This window comes from Nipponia nippon, unplaced genomic scaffold (genome assembly GCF_047370975.1).
Source record: "Nipponia nippon isolate SJK-2023a ecotype South Korea unplaced genomic scaffold, ASM4737097v1 scaffold_1, whole genome shotgun sequence".
Classification (NCBI taxonomy): domain Eukaryota; kingdom Metazoa; phylum Chordata; class Aves; order Pelecaniformes; family Threskiornithidae; genus Nipponia; species Nipponia nippon.
Window position 1 is genome coordinate 94,737,810 of NW_028262290.1, and position 16,120 is coordinate 94,753,929.

The window sequence follows — 16,120 nt, forward strand, 5'->3', positions numbered from 1 at the left end:
AGCTCTCCTAACAAGCGCGTCGGCCCTGTGGTGTGCCACGTCTTGGCGCAGGGGGAGAGGGCTGCCACCAGCGGACTGGACCCATCCTCGACCTAATGGTGCCGATTTAACCGGCACTGCCTCGTTCGGCTGCCGGTTGCCTTCTGGAGTGGCATGAGGCTGCTGGGCGTCATGGGCACCCCTGCTCCCCGCCCTGGGGCCAGCCGCCCCGTGCCCCAGGGGCTCCGCGGCAGTGAGGGGGAAAGCGGCAGCTGGTGGGTACAGAGGTCAAGAGGAAGTTTTTAATGGGCTCCAACCTCCACCGGCAACTTCGGAGGGCAGGCCACGCACCGAGGAGGGTGGAAACACCGGTGCGAGGCTGAGAGAGGCCTTGCAGTGCCCGGGCGGCCACCGGGGAGCGACACTGCCGCCGCGGGGAAGCCGGGCTGGGCTGGGCTGGGCTGGGCTGGGCTGGGCGGGCGCGGCGGCGGCCGGGGCCAGGGCCAGGGCCAGGGCCGCGGAGAAACCTGAGGCGGCCGCCGGGGAGGCGCGGAGGGCGCAGGCGAGGCGGCAGCGGCGGCTCCACGCCCAGGAGCGCCGCTTAAAACCGCCGCCGAAAGGTGTGGCTTCGCCTTTCCTCTGCCGGCGGGGAGGGGACGGGACGGGACGGGACGGGACGGGACCTGACCTTACCTTCGCTCTTGCCGCCGCCAGCCGCCGCCCGCCAGCGCACACCGCTTCGCCCCTGCCCTCCCCTCACCTGATCCCCGGCGCTCGGCCCTTCCGCGGGGTCCTGCGAGGGAGAGGCGGCGCGGCGGCGGGCCCTCCCGGCGGTGAATGCCTTTCCCGCCGTCGGGTCTGGGTCAGTCTCCCCGTCGCTTTCCCCACCGTCCCCTCTCCCCGCGGGCGGCGGCCGCCCGCGCTCCCCCGCCGCCATGAGCATCAACGGCGGCTCCCACCCGCGGATCAACACCTTGGGCCGGATGGCGCGGGCCGACTCGGGCACCGACCTGCGCTACGAGATGAGCTCCCATGTGGTGGGGGGCGGCGGCGGCGGCACCCACACCCACAAGACCTACTACTACCAGAAGACCTACGGGGGGGACTACGCCTCCGACGGATATGGGTAGGTGCGGGCCGGGCTGGGGGGAGCCGGCCCCGCCGGCCCCCGGCCCCCTCCCTCGGGCCCGCCGTAGGAGAGCTGCCGTGAGCCGGCTCCCGGTCTGATTTCCTCGGTGTGCAAGCCTTTTGTTTCCCCTTCCCTAAGGAGACTAACTTCTAAAAGGCTTTTGAATGCAAGCAAAGAACTTTTAATTTTTTTAAATTTAAAAAAAAACCCTCCTGGTGGGGACTCCCTGTGCAGAGAGTGACGGGATAAAAGGCAGAATGGTCACCGCGGTGCCCCCCCTTTGCATTCTGGGGTGCGAATGTGTCAGTGCGGGCTACGCCGACCCAGCAGTTCTCCGCTGGTGAAACCCTGCTCTGTGGGGTGACACAAAACAAGCTGCACTGAGGTGAAGTGCTTTACACCCCATGCACCCAGGCTCAGCTCTCGCTGTCCTCACCGGCTTGCATAACTAGGGCTATAAAACCATTTTAACTAGTGGGGATCGTTCTCTTTTACTCATTTTTTAGTTTGTTTCTAGCTTGTGCAAGGCCTGGGAGTTGAAGGCCGTGATCTATTATGCAGCGATCCCTGATACCTGGGGAGCAAAGACACAGTCTGCTTCCCCTTCCTCTACCTTCTTAACTTTCTGCTTGCTGTGTTGCTGCGAGCCCAGCGACGATCTTGCGGGCAGGGTACTGGCTGTGGATCCTGGTCTGGAGAGCACCTGCCTTCACGGATGCAGCCCTACCAGCAATCCGCGCAGATCGATTCTGGCAACATAAGCGCGGTGGTCGTGAAGACTTCTCCATTAATCCCCTCGGCTGGGAGTTCACGGGGCTGAAAAGCAGTCAGCAGTTACAGTCGCTGAAGGGAACAGCACTGGTGTATGATAAGGCCCCTATACAAAACACTGCTGGTGATTACTCTTCTTTTACATGTGGAATGGCTGCATTAAACCTCTTGGTCTAATTATTGATGCCACTGACATAGGAATTGATTCAGAAGTGCTGTCTTATAGTATGTGTTAGAATGTATCCCATAATTTTATGGATAGTACATCATTAGATTGCAGAAGGATGAGAATTAAGCATATACAGTAAATAAACAGCAGATGAGAACAGGCAGGCTTTATTAAATCAAGCAGATCTATAAATGGCTGTAGATAATTAGGATTACCCTAGAGAGCACGGAGACCTCTGTTTAGGTACATCAAACCTGTTGCTGGAGGACCACTGAATGAAAGACAAAACTTGCATTGTACCTATGTTTTGTTTATTACTTTCCCCGGTTCTTAATTTTAGTTATTCATTTGACTTCAGTTTGGTGTGTGCGCAGGTAAGTTAGTTAACGATGAATTGTAGCATGTCCACTTACTCTTACAGTAGTACGAGAATGCCTATTTATTGCTATATAATTAGAACAATTCAATACTTTACCGTGGGAGAGTGCACATACTAGGACTCCGTAATGCTGTCGTCGTATTGCATTTGTGAGGATCTGTTTTGCTAGTGATGCTCCACTATGAATATCTTCACGGTTTACCGGAGAAGGACATGAAAAATTAGTGGCAGAACATGCTACTTTCAGGCTGTTCTCTTTTTTTTCCAGGCTTACTCTGGTGCAACTATATTGGATTCACTAGAGTGACTTCCCTATTATTCCTGACTTTTACTGGAGGAGAAATACCTCCCTTTAATTTAGCATTCTTTGGTTTTTGTTACATGTTTTAAACCAGTCCATAGTTTGCTAGGCTTTTCTTTCTTTAGTATTCAGTGGTGGCATGGCAAGAATGGAAAGGACAGACCTGATCAAGATGTTAACAACCTTATATCAACATCCTTTCGTTTACTGTCTGTAACGTAATATTGATATCTCCTTTTTTGGAAGGCTTAGCTGTCAAGGAGGTTGCAATGAAACTTCCTGGTCGCTTTATTGCGAGGCTTCTGCATATGGAACTAAAGACTCCTGTTAATGAGCTCAAAATACATACATATATATATATATATTTTACATATAATTTTTTTGTATATGAAAACATCTGATGATACAAAATACTTTAAGCATTATTTGCAAAACAATATATGTGTTTGCGCCTTACTGAGTTGCATAGGTTTATTTTTAATTAGTGCTGATTTGAATTAAAATGTCCACCACAATACCAAATGAGGGTTTTGTTGCCACTTAATGAAAAAAGGCAATCACATCTGATTTTGCACATGCACTGCATGCACAAAATCCACTAAATCCTGTGCATGTTGTGCTTGCAGGATCAGGGCCATCCTCTATGGAATTGGTTTTAATAATTGCGTTCAGCCTGATGTCTTCTGTGCCAAAGTTTAGTGGCAGTTACTGAACTTACTTACTTCTGAGGCTTCTTTTTCCAATGGGGAAGATTACTGTACCTTAATTTTAAATGCAGTAGGATTCAACTTAGGGTCTGGTCTTGTAAGTTTTGGGGCGTGTTCTGCCAAACAAGTCTGTGCTGAGTATTACATTACTCACAGAGCAATATAGGACGCTCCCTACCCTTAGGGCTCAGCAAGGTGCTTTTACAACATTCCCTGTGTCTTCTGGCTTGGGAACTCAGGATGAGCTTGGCCCAGAGTACAGATATTCAGCTTGACGGTGAGTCATACGCTCCTAAACTGCCAATTCATCAGTCAAATATTTTTCGATGTCTTTGCTATGGAGAGATAAAATCTGATACGCTGTGAGAGAAGGAAAAAAAATGGCAAGTTGTGCAGTTTTATTTGTCATTGCTGGGATTAGGGAAAAAACCAGCCTGGGATTCATGGTCACCGTGTGGTATGAAAATAAACTAATTTACACAATTCTGCTTAAGAGTTAGTGTAACTTCTGTTCTTTAAGTTAGAAAAGGAGTTAGAAATTCACATCCTGTGCCTTGACATTACTTTCAGGGAATGACAGACGAAGTAAGCTTGGAGAAAATGGATTCTAAGCCATGTTTTTGCCCTTCCCATCAGCCTTGCAGGGATCTGCAGGGTCCTGGCTAAGCTGAGTGATGGTAGGGCTGACGTGGTAGTGCCCCCTTTGAACCTCTCTGCCACAGCGTTGCGCAGGGGGGAAAAATTGCCCTGGTGACAAACAAAAACATGGGCAGACAGAGAGGGAGGAGGAATGTGTCTGAATTGCTGCCGAATACCTGCCACGCCAGCAGAGCCTGCACTGTGCTCCAGCTGGCCGAGAAACAGGTTTCAGCAACAGCTGGTGACGCTGCCACGCCATGAGAAGAAAACCAGGTCGTACCTATCCCAACTCACCTTTTCGTAGGTACATGCATGAGGTTTCAAGCTAGGTACCTTTGCAGGTGTGAAAGCCTCTGTCAGGCGAGGGATTTGCTGGTGTTTCGAGCTGCTGATCTCCGGCGGAGGTGTATTTCCATGGTCCAGGCTGGACCTTACATTTGGCACCTCCCTCTCCCGGAGCCGGAGGTGGGAGAGGCAGCATGTCTGCAGCCTGCTGTGCCAGGCAGGTACGGCCTTTAGAAACGGTGCCATTGCTCCTGGTGATCAATACTGGTGGGAAAAAGCATGAGGATTTTCTGCGAATAGGTGTGGCAGGATCCCTTGTGAAATCCTGCTTGCTCTAGAGGCCTCAGGGGTCTTAAGATGTCACCAGCGACTCTTAAATTTTTGCATGTTTTTAATGGTATTTAGAGCCCGACCGTGCAAGATGCAGACGTCTTTTGAGGTTTCCTGTCGTCGTGCCTTAGTCTATGTGCATGCTCGGCAGATGTGACTAGTTTGGCGAGGCCAAAACTGATCCTGCTTAGAGCAGAGATGTATGGGGAGAACCCAATTATGAAACTCTCGATAATTTCTGACACTTGCATTCACCTTCGGGGGGGGGGGCAAAAAAGCTGGGTTATAGTATTTTAATTTCTGGTTATATTCTTATGGATATTGTGATTCGCCACCTTTTGCCCTTGTGTGCCTGTGGGTTTTCAGGGGCACACACACCCAGCTGGCAGGCGGTGGCAGATAGACGGTGGTTTCGTCCGGTGGTGTGTGCGGGCTGTGTGCTGGGAATGGTGATTCCAGGTCAGGTTTTTCTTCTGACTTGCCTACCCTGGGCATACCAGGTAATCCCTTCATGAATCTATTGCTTGTTCAAACAAGTTTGTGTGGAGGGGATGGGGGAAGAAGAAGTGCTATTGTTTTGCTCTCCTTGAGTTATGGGAGTCGCTTGATACTTGGGATCTGCAAAAAGACCTTCTCGAAAGCTTTCTTTACTTTTTGAATGAAAAAAAAACACCAACCTTTGAATTTTTAAAAGGCTAAATGGTTTGTGGATCAATCAGAAAATTTAACAAGGATTATCCTAATCTGGTTTAAATTGGATCTTTGGACCAAGAGTGTCCCATTTGTGCTTCCAAAGCTTTAAGGAGCTGTGAAGCTGCTGGAAGGCTCCGCAGAGCTGCTGGATGTGCTTCTGCGTGTCTCCTTCGCCCTGCTTCTCTAGGCACTAATTGCCCCCCGGATAACACAGCAGCCTCTTGATGTGTGCTAACAAAGGCAGAAACCAGAGCAGCCTCCACATTGCAGGCATTTATGCTGGGGGTGTGCAGGTCTTCAGCAGCAGGAGGCAAACGAGAAAGCAGAAGGTAGCTGGCTTTCTTCCTTGCCCCTCGGGTTCTGCAGTAGTGACGATTCAGTTGGGCCTGCAAGGGTGCAAGCCGAGTGTTTACAGAGGATATATCATTTATTCAAAAACTATCAGTTCGGAAATCTCTCAGCTGCTTGAATAGGTCAGTGGCAGCAGTAGTCAGCCCTGCTGTGTTCCAGGGACATGGGCGCAGCTGGGTTTGCCGTATCTGTCTCAACTCTCACAACTCATCACGTGGCCTCGAGAGCGTTTCTCAGTGCCATTTACAAAAAGCAGGAATAGTTATTTCTTGTTTCTGTAGAGCTGGGGGTCTTGTGAGCATCACTGGTACCACCTAACAGTTAAGTGCAATCCTAGTTCAGAAATTGAGAATTCACAGGTACGGTAACGGCTGAGTTTAGCTCCAGTGGGGTGTATTGCAGCAGGGGGATGTTGTCTGAGCTACCATCCTGCTCAGAGCCCGCTGGCAGCAGGGGTTGGGCTGTCCTCTCATTTCTCTGGGACAGCCAGAGCTTAGTATAGCAAGGGAGCAATGTATTCTGCCTACATGTGGAGCAAGCAGGGTGACTCCTGTACAGCATGATGACAACGTGAAGATGCTGTGCCTTTCCTAGGACTCTTCTGGCAGTAGAGAGATACAGGGCTACATTTTAAGATCCCAAATAACAGTGATTCTTCTGTGTTTTGAAGCATTCTCATAATTTTAAAACAAAGATGCTACCTCCCTTTGTTTTCCTTGTTCCTTGAATAGTTAATGACTATTGAAACTAAGTCATTTTAATAAAGAACTCAGTTTAATAGTATCTTTTTGAAATTCATGAGTTGCCTTCAAAATAAGTGTCATGGTCTAAAATTTTGAGTTGTAGGAACAAATAGGTAGTTAAGGTCTGAAGTAGTCCAGGCTGTTTCACTCAGTGCTGTTCTGCAGGTTTACAAAACCAAAGCAGTACAGCATGTAGTAAGATTCCTGCAAATGCATGTATTTATTAGTAGGAGTCCCTGCACTCTTGTGTTACAAATCCTGCTAAAGACCAAGCTCCAGTTCTTTCCCTTTCTGCTGGAATGGTTGAAAACGTACGCTGTATTTACAGGGATGCAGTAAAATAAGTGAAAAACCTGTCCGTATTTTCACTGTGTGGTGTTCCTACAGTGTTTGGTACAGCAGGATCCTATTCACAGGTTCGAGCTTTAGATGCTGCAAGAGGTAAAATCAAATCAAATTGTTATCATAGCAGCAGTAGTTGTAACAATGACCAAACATTACTTCAAACTCATTCAGTTTCATGTAAACAAAATCAGATGAAGCAAGAGAGACACATTGACAGAATACCATCTGTAGTAATCCACTTAATCTGTGTCCTGTGAGGACTGTTGGGGTCCTACGTCTTTCTGAGGGATGTAAATGTATTATTATATAGGATCTAAATTACATGGTTGCTCTTTGAAAATCCAGCTTCGTTCTAGCCTCCACGTTATGATGCCATGTAGGATGTTCAGGGGTTAGGGTTTGCCTCAATTTCTTTAGTCCAGTATTTTTTTTTTCCTTATGCCGTTGTGTTGGATATGGTTTTCCTTTAGCCGGCTGTTTCCTTCTGCCTCAAGGTTGGATGTCTGCTTACTCTGCATTGGGGTTTCTGCTTTGATCTACTCATTCCCATTAAGGGCCTGTTGGCTTCAATAAAAGGAATATTACACTGAAGGCCTTTGAAGCTGCTTATGAAATACTCTCCTGTCACATGGGTGAAAAGTATTGAAGATGTGTCCATGTGAGATTGTGCTAATGCCATCTGATGTATCAACCAATATACGTTGAGGTATTGTCTTGCTAAGTATTTTTATTTTTTACATTCAGAGATTGATTTATGCCCTTCTTGAGTATATTTGTACAGCTAAATCCTCTTCAGATTTGAAGTCTTTGCGTCCTGTTGACTTGGTGGAGCTATGCCATCAAACATCAGCTCTTGTACTGGCATCTGCTGTCTCTGGGTATGCCCCATAACCCAGCGTAGCTCTGTTTGACCAGCTGACGGTTTTGAAAGCCATTAGCTCTCCTAGCGTCATCAGCTACCTTTAACAGGCCACTGCCTTGTCACCCCTTATCCTAGTATTGATCTCGGTATTTTGACTAGCAAAACAGTTAGTTGTTCAACAACAAAACTGACATCCAAGGTGCTAAAAGCAGCATTGATGAAGTATTGTGCTCTTTTCTGGTTTCAGTTTGTACTGCTCCAGCTTCTGCCATTATTTTGGTTATGTCTTTATCTACTAGATTCGAGAGCCTTAAATACTTGCTGCTTCCTTCTCGTGAAGGTTCCCATGAACTGTAAACAAGTAACTTGTAGATCTTTATTTGGAGATCTAAACAGCCTGCATTTAAGCCTCCCACTTCAAGGCTTCTGCTCCTACCTTTGAAACAGTTTTGTGTATCTATATTAAACCATCTTCCGTTTTCCAAATTTGTTATTATTTGGACAGTGATACTGGATGTGGTATTCTAACATCATTGGGATGAACACAAAATACTTGTAATTCTACTTTTTCTATCTTTTAAATTGTTTTAGTAGTTTGCTTTATTTGATAATAGCTTTTCTTCACAATTTCTTAGCATGTTAACTATGACAGCCGATGTTTAGACCTCCTCTCAGTGTGACGTAAGGCCTTTGAGGTCAGGGAAGTTACACTGAAGCCAGTGGAGATAAGCTGATTTATTACAGTAGAATTCTGGTCCCCATCTATAATTCTTTTGGCTTTAATGCATCTCCAGCATTTATAGCTGTCAGGAGACGACTGAAGAAGTGATTGAAGAAAAAATACTCTTCTGATGTTCTAAAAAGAGAAAATTGCTTGGAAGGTTCCTCTCTCTTGTTCGTTATGTTTCATTCATGAGAATAATTGTGGGTATAATTAAATGTAAATTTTAGATGCAGTCAGATACTTCTAGATCCAAACACAACAGCGATGCCTAAGGAGAAGGAATGATTTAGAGAAGGAAGCTGAGAGGAAGCCTGGAACAAAATCAGAACCATATGTTATTTTTCACAATTGTTTTCTTTAAGCTGTTTCCAAGATATACAGGGGTGCATAGCACAGTAGGGCGCAGCATTTGTGCAGCCAAAGGGTCACAGTGAAAGCCAGGAGTTGCACGCGTACAGCTTGTTTTAAGTCACCCAGTGATTCTCCAGTCCTGTCTCTGTGTCTTTGAGGGTCTGCTCCCTGGTATTGAGGGCAGCTGGTGAAAAGTTGCTCAGACTTTTTCCACTTGTTCAAGAAGAGCTGATAGGAGAATGGCAGGCTGCTGAAGCACCCACTGCGCACACTGCAGAAGAGCTCTTAAAAATACACCGTTGAACGTTTCTCACCCCTGCAGTGATTTTCCCAAGGACAGCTCTGCCAGGTTTTTTACATTGTCACCGTTCCCTTTGCGAAGGATGGTCAGAGTCTGTTGAAGTCAGCAGAAAGATTTCCATTGAATCCAGACGGCTTGCTGGCTCTGAGCTGGACAGGTTGGCACCGATAGTCTTTTTGATGTTCGTGTTGTATGGAAGACTTGGGCCTTCAGTGATTTGTAATGGAAAAGGTTACCTACTGTGAGCACAGGAGTTAGAAAACTAGGCAAGGCTTGGAAGTGTCTTAGGTTTTTACTGTCTCTTAGTAGTGGTTTATTTTAGTTTCACTGGCAAGTGCTTTGGTTTGGGAGCCGCCTGGGCTTGCTTGGGAGCTCTGATTCCATCAGCAAGGAATGGTTCCTCGCTTGAAGCACCTCACCCACATTCAACTAGCAGTGGCTTGCTTTGGTGGCTGAATCCCAAATGCTGGAAAAGCAGCCTTCTGGTGGTAGGGATGCAGTAGATGATGTGTAAGACAACAGTAATGACCCCGTTATCTATCTAGGCTTTTTCCCCCACTAGTGTTTTCAGTTCTGGAGTTTTACTTGGAACACCCAAACTCCCACTTTATTTATTTGTAAGAAAGCATGTCCTCTACCTCCAGCCCCTACATCTGTTTTTGTAGTAGTGTGTGCAACTTGCAATGCCTTTTTAAGAGACTGCACTAGCTGCATCCATTTCCACTGATAAAAGGGCCCTTTATACGCTTGTGTGGACTTGTGTGCTCACATGCTTGCATAGCAGAGGATCCCGCTTTCCTTTTATGCTCTGACATTCGATGGCTGGTGTGATAACATGTACGGTAACATCGTGCAAAGACTGCGTTCTAATGTATTGACTTTAACAAAGATTGTGAATAATTTATTCTCACTGTAATACTGCCAAAGTTTTGCCTATCAAAGCTACACATACCTGTATTGGCAGAAAACCTTTCTCCTTTATGGTGTGCCAGTTTCCACCTTCTGCTCGGTCCTGTGGTGAAGTCAGTCCGTGCCTGCTGTTACAGAATTATAAAGTGGCTCTGCTGTCGTGGAATCGGCATTAAAAGTTCATAGTTAAATTATGCAGGAGGGCCGGATAAAGCGTATGTGTCTCTGTGAACCTTAAAGAGATTGATTAATCCATGTAACTTCCCTTAGCTGTTGGGAATTTGTGTTTCTCTTGTCTCTTCAAAATGTGTGATTAATCTGTACTTACTTCTTCTCCCCCACAACAGTCAGAATGGGACCTGTACAGTGTCCAGACGCCAGAACACCATCCAGGAGCTTTTGCAAAACTGTTCGGATTGCCTGATGCGAGCTGAGCTCATAGTACAACCCGTGAGTGCTTCTTGTTCTTCTTATCAAAAGTGATTATGAATATTACAGGGAATGAACGCTGTGTTGTTATCTGGACTCACAGGCTCTGCTTCTTCATCTCCTTTCTCCCCTTTCAGCTGTTTGTGTGAGGCAACTGGGAGTGGAATAGCGCACTGCCTTCCTATGTCTCCCTCCTTCGTCTGCACTCGGTGTTCAGGAAAACTGATTGAAATGCATCTGATTAAGAAAAGGGGGACTTCTTGATTTTTTTAAAAAACCCCCACCCTTCAAACAGATTCTACTGCATGGTATTTTTCAGTTTTAGATCGAGGCCACTGCCAGTGTAAATAGCTATTAGTAATGTTATGACCACTTACAGTCTCTTACTGTGTCCTGTACAATATCATCATCATTTTCTGGGCCATAATGAACCTGAACCACCATAGGAAAAACTTTCATTACCTTTATTTTATTTTTCCAGATGATTCCTGAAGAAGTATGTGAAACTAGATTAAAGTCTTCTTGACTGTTTCATACCAAATGCATAGAGATGATCTTTGCTGTACGCTACACTGATACAAACCCATAGTGCCTGGGGGTGGGTTACTCACTGACGCTAGATTCAGTCCTGGCGAACACGCGATGCCCTCTGTTCCTGCTGTCAGAGGAGGTGCAGGGTGGTGAGTGCATCCTGCTGTTGAGGCCACTGCGATTCAAAAAACATTTACAGTTCTGGCAGTAGATGGGATTTAATGCACACTTTTGGACTCTTTGTGGACAGAAAATTTGTTCAGGAATGAACTCTGTGGTTAGTAATTAATTTCCTTTTCAGAGATACAGCACGTGTGAGCATGTTTATATAAAAATCAATGCCAGAGTAAATACTGCCTCTTGTTAAGGATTAATATTATTCCAGTGAAGTTAAAAGAAAGTGATGTTTAGTTCCAGCTTGGTGCCACAACATGCATTGCTTACTTTTTTCCTTTTCTTTTCTTTCTGAGGGACAAAGTAATGAAGTCCATCAACATTTTGTTTCAAAATCAAATCACAGCTGGGTTATGTTTTGTTCAGCATGGCTGTGTCAGTGTGGGATGAGATCAAAAAGTCATGTCTTCCTGCTCGAAGCACTGTGACCATACTGTGGTCCACCTCACTGAGAGGGCGCATGGAAAATTTGCCTAGACTCTGAGTGATAAGGTGGGATGCAAATGTGACTGGGCATGGAGCTGGTCCCAGGCAGACAGGGTGCAGTCTACGTTTTTGCAGGGAAGGAGCAATGTGAGTCTTAGAACCTCAGGGAAACTTCTGAAAAATCAGGAGCAATATCCACCAACTCCCACTAGGACAGAGTGTTTAATTCTCACCCTCTTATACACCAAAGCATAAGGTCTTAAAAACTTAGCACACTGTGTGATGCCTTGGCTCTGCTGAAATAAACATCAGTCAGGATATGCTGTTCTTTATGGAAAGGTTTGGTTGGTATTATATTTTAATAATTTTCTTTTATATTTTGTTTGTAATAAGGACTTTCCAATGACTGTGGATCCTTTGTTGATTGGCCTTCTGCCAGTTAAAACTTGACAATCAGAGACCTAGCAGTTGAAACCTATCATGCTTCTTAAAAATAATTGGTCCTCATAACATCTCTTTTAAAACAACCAAGCTAAGGCTTAGGTGATGAATATTAATTTAAACCCCCATCTCTCTCTCTCTCTCTCCCCCTTCCCCCCCCACACCCCCCCCAGGAATTGAAATATGGAGATGGTGTCCAGATTAGAGGGAACAGAGATCTGGAAGAGTGTTTTGCGCAGGCAAATGACCAAATGGATATCCTGGATGGGCTGATCAGAGAGATGAGGCAGATGGGCCAACCCTGTGACATGTATCAGAAAAGGTATTGCCAGGGAAGGGCTGGGGGAGGGCATGTGGCTGATACAAGTTTGTGGTGTCTCAAATGCTCACCTTCCTTGGTGTTGCAGCATGTGACAGAAATCAGTCAGGTTTGTTTGGGGCATGGAGTAATTACTTGCAGTAATGTATTTCTTACAGAATTTCACGCCTCAGTTGTCCCCATGAAATTTTAGTCAATGTATTTTTTCCACAGCCTGTACTTTCAGCACTTCGTTTTGAATACTTGGTGGTCCAGTGGGAGAGGTGAATCGTGTTGTTTCCATGTTTTCTGGTTGTTTTCCTTATAGACGCTAACTGGTTCCTTCCCTTTCAGGCTGCTTCAACTTCAAGAGCAAATGCGTGCCCTGTACAAAGCCATCAGTGTTCCCCGCGCCAGGAGGGCCAGCTCCAAAGGCGGTGGTTGCTACTCCTCTCAGAGTGGCTCAGGCTGGGATGAGTACACGAAACGTGTCACAAGTGAATGTTTAAACTGGATGAGGCAGCAGAAGGTAAATCTGTGCAAAACCCAGAGACAATGCTAAGACCTGGTGTTGTTTATGAATGTCACCTTGCATGCAGTAATGTTTTGGGTGCCAGTAGAAAATTAAAAGTACACGTGAATACTCATATATTATTCCAAGTTCCTCTTTTTTTTTTTTATTTGCAGTATTGTACATGTAGTAAATTTCCACTGAAACAGGAACGTGAACTTGGGGTCTTCTTTTGCAGAGGAAAAAGTGTGGAAGTTAGATTTGAAAGCTAAATGAGACACAGCTGTAAACATAACCAAAGGCACTGGCATGTTTGCGTTAGAGATTATTACGCTCGATATTTCCTTCCTTCCTTCTACAGATTTCCTTTATGATTCATATTTGTCTTAACCCTTTACACAGATAGGGCCAGCTTCACAGATTCAACCATTACCTAGTATTTTGCAGTTGTTCTCCCCCTCTCACCTATCCATATCACAGTGGGAGCCAGAAGGTAGAGCTGATTGCCACAGGACTTGACTTTCAGAAGTCACTGCTGAAATACCAACTTCAGCATTTTCATGTCTGTCTATCATCTGTTGCATGCCCAGAATAAATTTGCCTGTGCACAGCTGTTGATGTTGTAACCTGGAGTAGAAGACACATGTTGAGAGCCTGTAGCCTGTTTTTGTGCTGCTGAAGTGAAAGTTGTGTGTTTGTGGTTGGACAGCCCTTTCTGAGAGACATGTAGGGAGGATGAAACAAGTTGGCTGAAGTTATACTTTGCAGACTCCGTGTAAATTGAAATTGTGTTATTTTTATCTCTCTTTATTAGGCTGTTGCTTAGCGATCCTGTCATTGTTATCTGCTTATGGTGTTTGCTAGGTGGCTGCTATGCAAACCAGATGAGACGAGAGCTCTGTACAGTTCCCATACTTCTACGTGAGTGCCAGTCATAGTCTAGTCTTTCAGTGCCCTCCCGTAGCGTGGCATGTTTTAGAGGAAGAAGGGGAAGTGGAGATGCACTCCTTGAGTGGCAACGTATATAAGCGTCGTGCCAGGAGAGCAACAGCAGATATGATTGCTCTACACACACTGTGGGAAAGTAGGCTAGTTGTCAGACCTGCCATGATTTGAGGAGTGATGTTGGACAGACACTGGGCACGCTTCCAGTGATGAAAGACCGTGAACATGCTGCACCTCCCCAACACGCCATGTGACGCCCTGCTCAGACACCCCTCGCTAAGCACCGAGAGCATAAGCAAGTGCTTTGTAACTGTGTTCCCACAGAAAAGCTCCTGTGAAAGTAAAAGGCTTGCTTGGTCTCCCTTCTTCAATCTCTAAGGCAGAGCTGAGAGGTGGGGCCAGTAAGCACTTAGCTCCCCATTCGGCTTTTGAGGTTTTTTAGGGAAAAGTTATTTTGAACTTTCGACCATGCCTCTTCTTCCCACCGTGCCTCACTGTGTCTCATTACCTGCTCACATTGGGACCAGAATAATGTTTCCCCTAGTAACTGGTGAGATGTGGGAAAAAGGTCTGAGCAGCTGTGGTTTTCTGCTGGTGTTTTTGTGTTTTCTGTCTGGATGGTTTGCTGACAGGAGAATCAGGTGGTAGGAGGGTTGGTCAAATTTCCAGTACAGAATCAGGGAAAGCGCAGTGAAATCCAGACAGCCTTTGTTCGCATGCTGGCAGCCAGCCAGGATCGCTGCTGTTGCTACAGACTCTTTAGACTGTTTAAATATAATAAAAAGGGTCAAAGTCCTGTACCTTTTAGATGGCTGAATGCAAAATGGTTTTGTTTCTTGGATCGTTTTCAACACTGCCTTTGAACCCCTACGCTTGAGTGTGGTTCGGGCATTATTGTCATCTGTTGACTCATAGAGATTTGGCTCCAGGCTGGTAATTACCAAATTCGGTCTCAACCCAAGATTAAGATACCTATTTCTTCACTGTGCACGTGCGCAGACAGGCATTCAGAGGCAGAGTGTGTCTTTACAGCATAAAAGATGATTTGGAGTTTGAGGAGCTGAATTGTGAATTCAGTGGCTTTTAATACTTGAAAATAATAAAGAACTGCAGTCAGATAGTTTTCAGGGTAGTAATTATCCAGGTGTATTGCTGCTTTTCAGAGGCTCTTCCTAGAGATTTTCACTCGGTATACTACAATAAATGTTGCCAAAATGCAAGACAAACAACACGTTCTATAATCATTTCAGTTTATCTTCTGTTTTTCGTTTAGTTTGACTGCATTTAACTGAAATTATGGGAGTTTACATGGGCGTAATTAAAATGGAAATGTAGTGTACTGGGCTACAGAACTTGACTGTGGGTATTTTCACATGAATTGCATGAATAGCATTGTTTGGTAAAGTCATAATTTGTTTTCAGAGTGATAAGAGTGTAACTATACAAGAACAGTTTGGTCCAAAGAAAACAGATGAAAATACACTACTGAGTGTGCTTCATCTAGTCTAATTTTAAGCAACTTAAATATTTTCCCTACTTTGTTTTTTCTACTTTGAGAGCCTGTCACACAGTTTAAGAAATGACAATTTTAAGAAATTGTAACCCCCTATTCTGAACTTCCCTTTGTTCGGTTTTACTCTCTACTGCATAGTCATGTTTCCTTCAGTTCAGTTCCTTTATGCTCCAATTTAGATAATAATGTTGGAAATGAAAGTACAAATACTGTCTCTTTTTCCTAGGCTGAAATGGAGCTAGTGAAATGGGGGTTCGATGCAGCATCCATCGAGCAACAAATTGGTGACCATAGGAGGACTCACAATGCCATTGGAGACTATCGCTGGCACCTGGACAAAGTCAAAACAGATCTGGTAAGTACTGTCTTCCCTTACACGTTGCTTAGTCTAGATTTATATCATTGACTTGCCGGTGTTCTGCTACAAAAAGGAATACTGAATAGCTCAGATTCTCTTCAGAAAGCACTGGTATCATGATAGCAACCACTTTCAACCCTAATATTTGTTATTTCATGATTATTTTATGTTCCACTTCTTTCCCCAGAATTTTAAAATTAAAAATTTGTAGCTATTTAACATTTTGTTGTTGTGTACCAAGGCTGGCAAATAAATATTGCAACATTTTTTGTGAGAAGAATGGCTAAGAATGATTATTCTCACTTTCTGTCTAGCTACATTAAACAAGAAAGTGAAAAGATAAGGTGGGTGCTTAGGTACAGCCTTGAGTAATGAGGGGATTTCTGTGAAAAATGCCCAAATTCTGGGCTAGGCTTAGAGCTTTTCTTAGGTGTGGGCTTTTTCGTGGATTTTTTTTTTTTTCCCTTTTTTGCCCCTCTGAGGCTTCTGTTCCCCTCTGGATTTTGTGATTGGAATAAAGATGACA

General features: G+C 45.2%; 1 protein-coding gene across 3 annotated transcripts in view; it reads left to right on the forward strand.

Annotated features, from left to right (window-relative positions):
* Positions 1-475: 475 nt before the first annotated feature.
* The window catches only part of DSP (desmoplakin), a 39,442-nt gene continuing 23,797 nt past the window's right edge, over positions 476-16,120 (forward strand). For 2 of the 3 annotated variants that reach the window (XM_087763041.1, XM_087763053.1), the window contains exons 1-5: positions 608-1,105; positions 10,316-10,418; positions 12,143-12,291; positions 12,622-12,796; positions 15,463-15,591. In XM_087763041.1, coding sequence (XP_087619167.1) covers positions 915-1,105; positions 10,316-10,418; positions 12,143-12,291; positions 12,622-12,796; positions 15,463-15,591 — 747 coding nt within the window. In that variant the 5' untranslated portion in view covers positions 608-914. The other variant, XM_087763050.1, reaches the window with a different exon arrangement.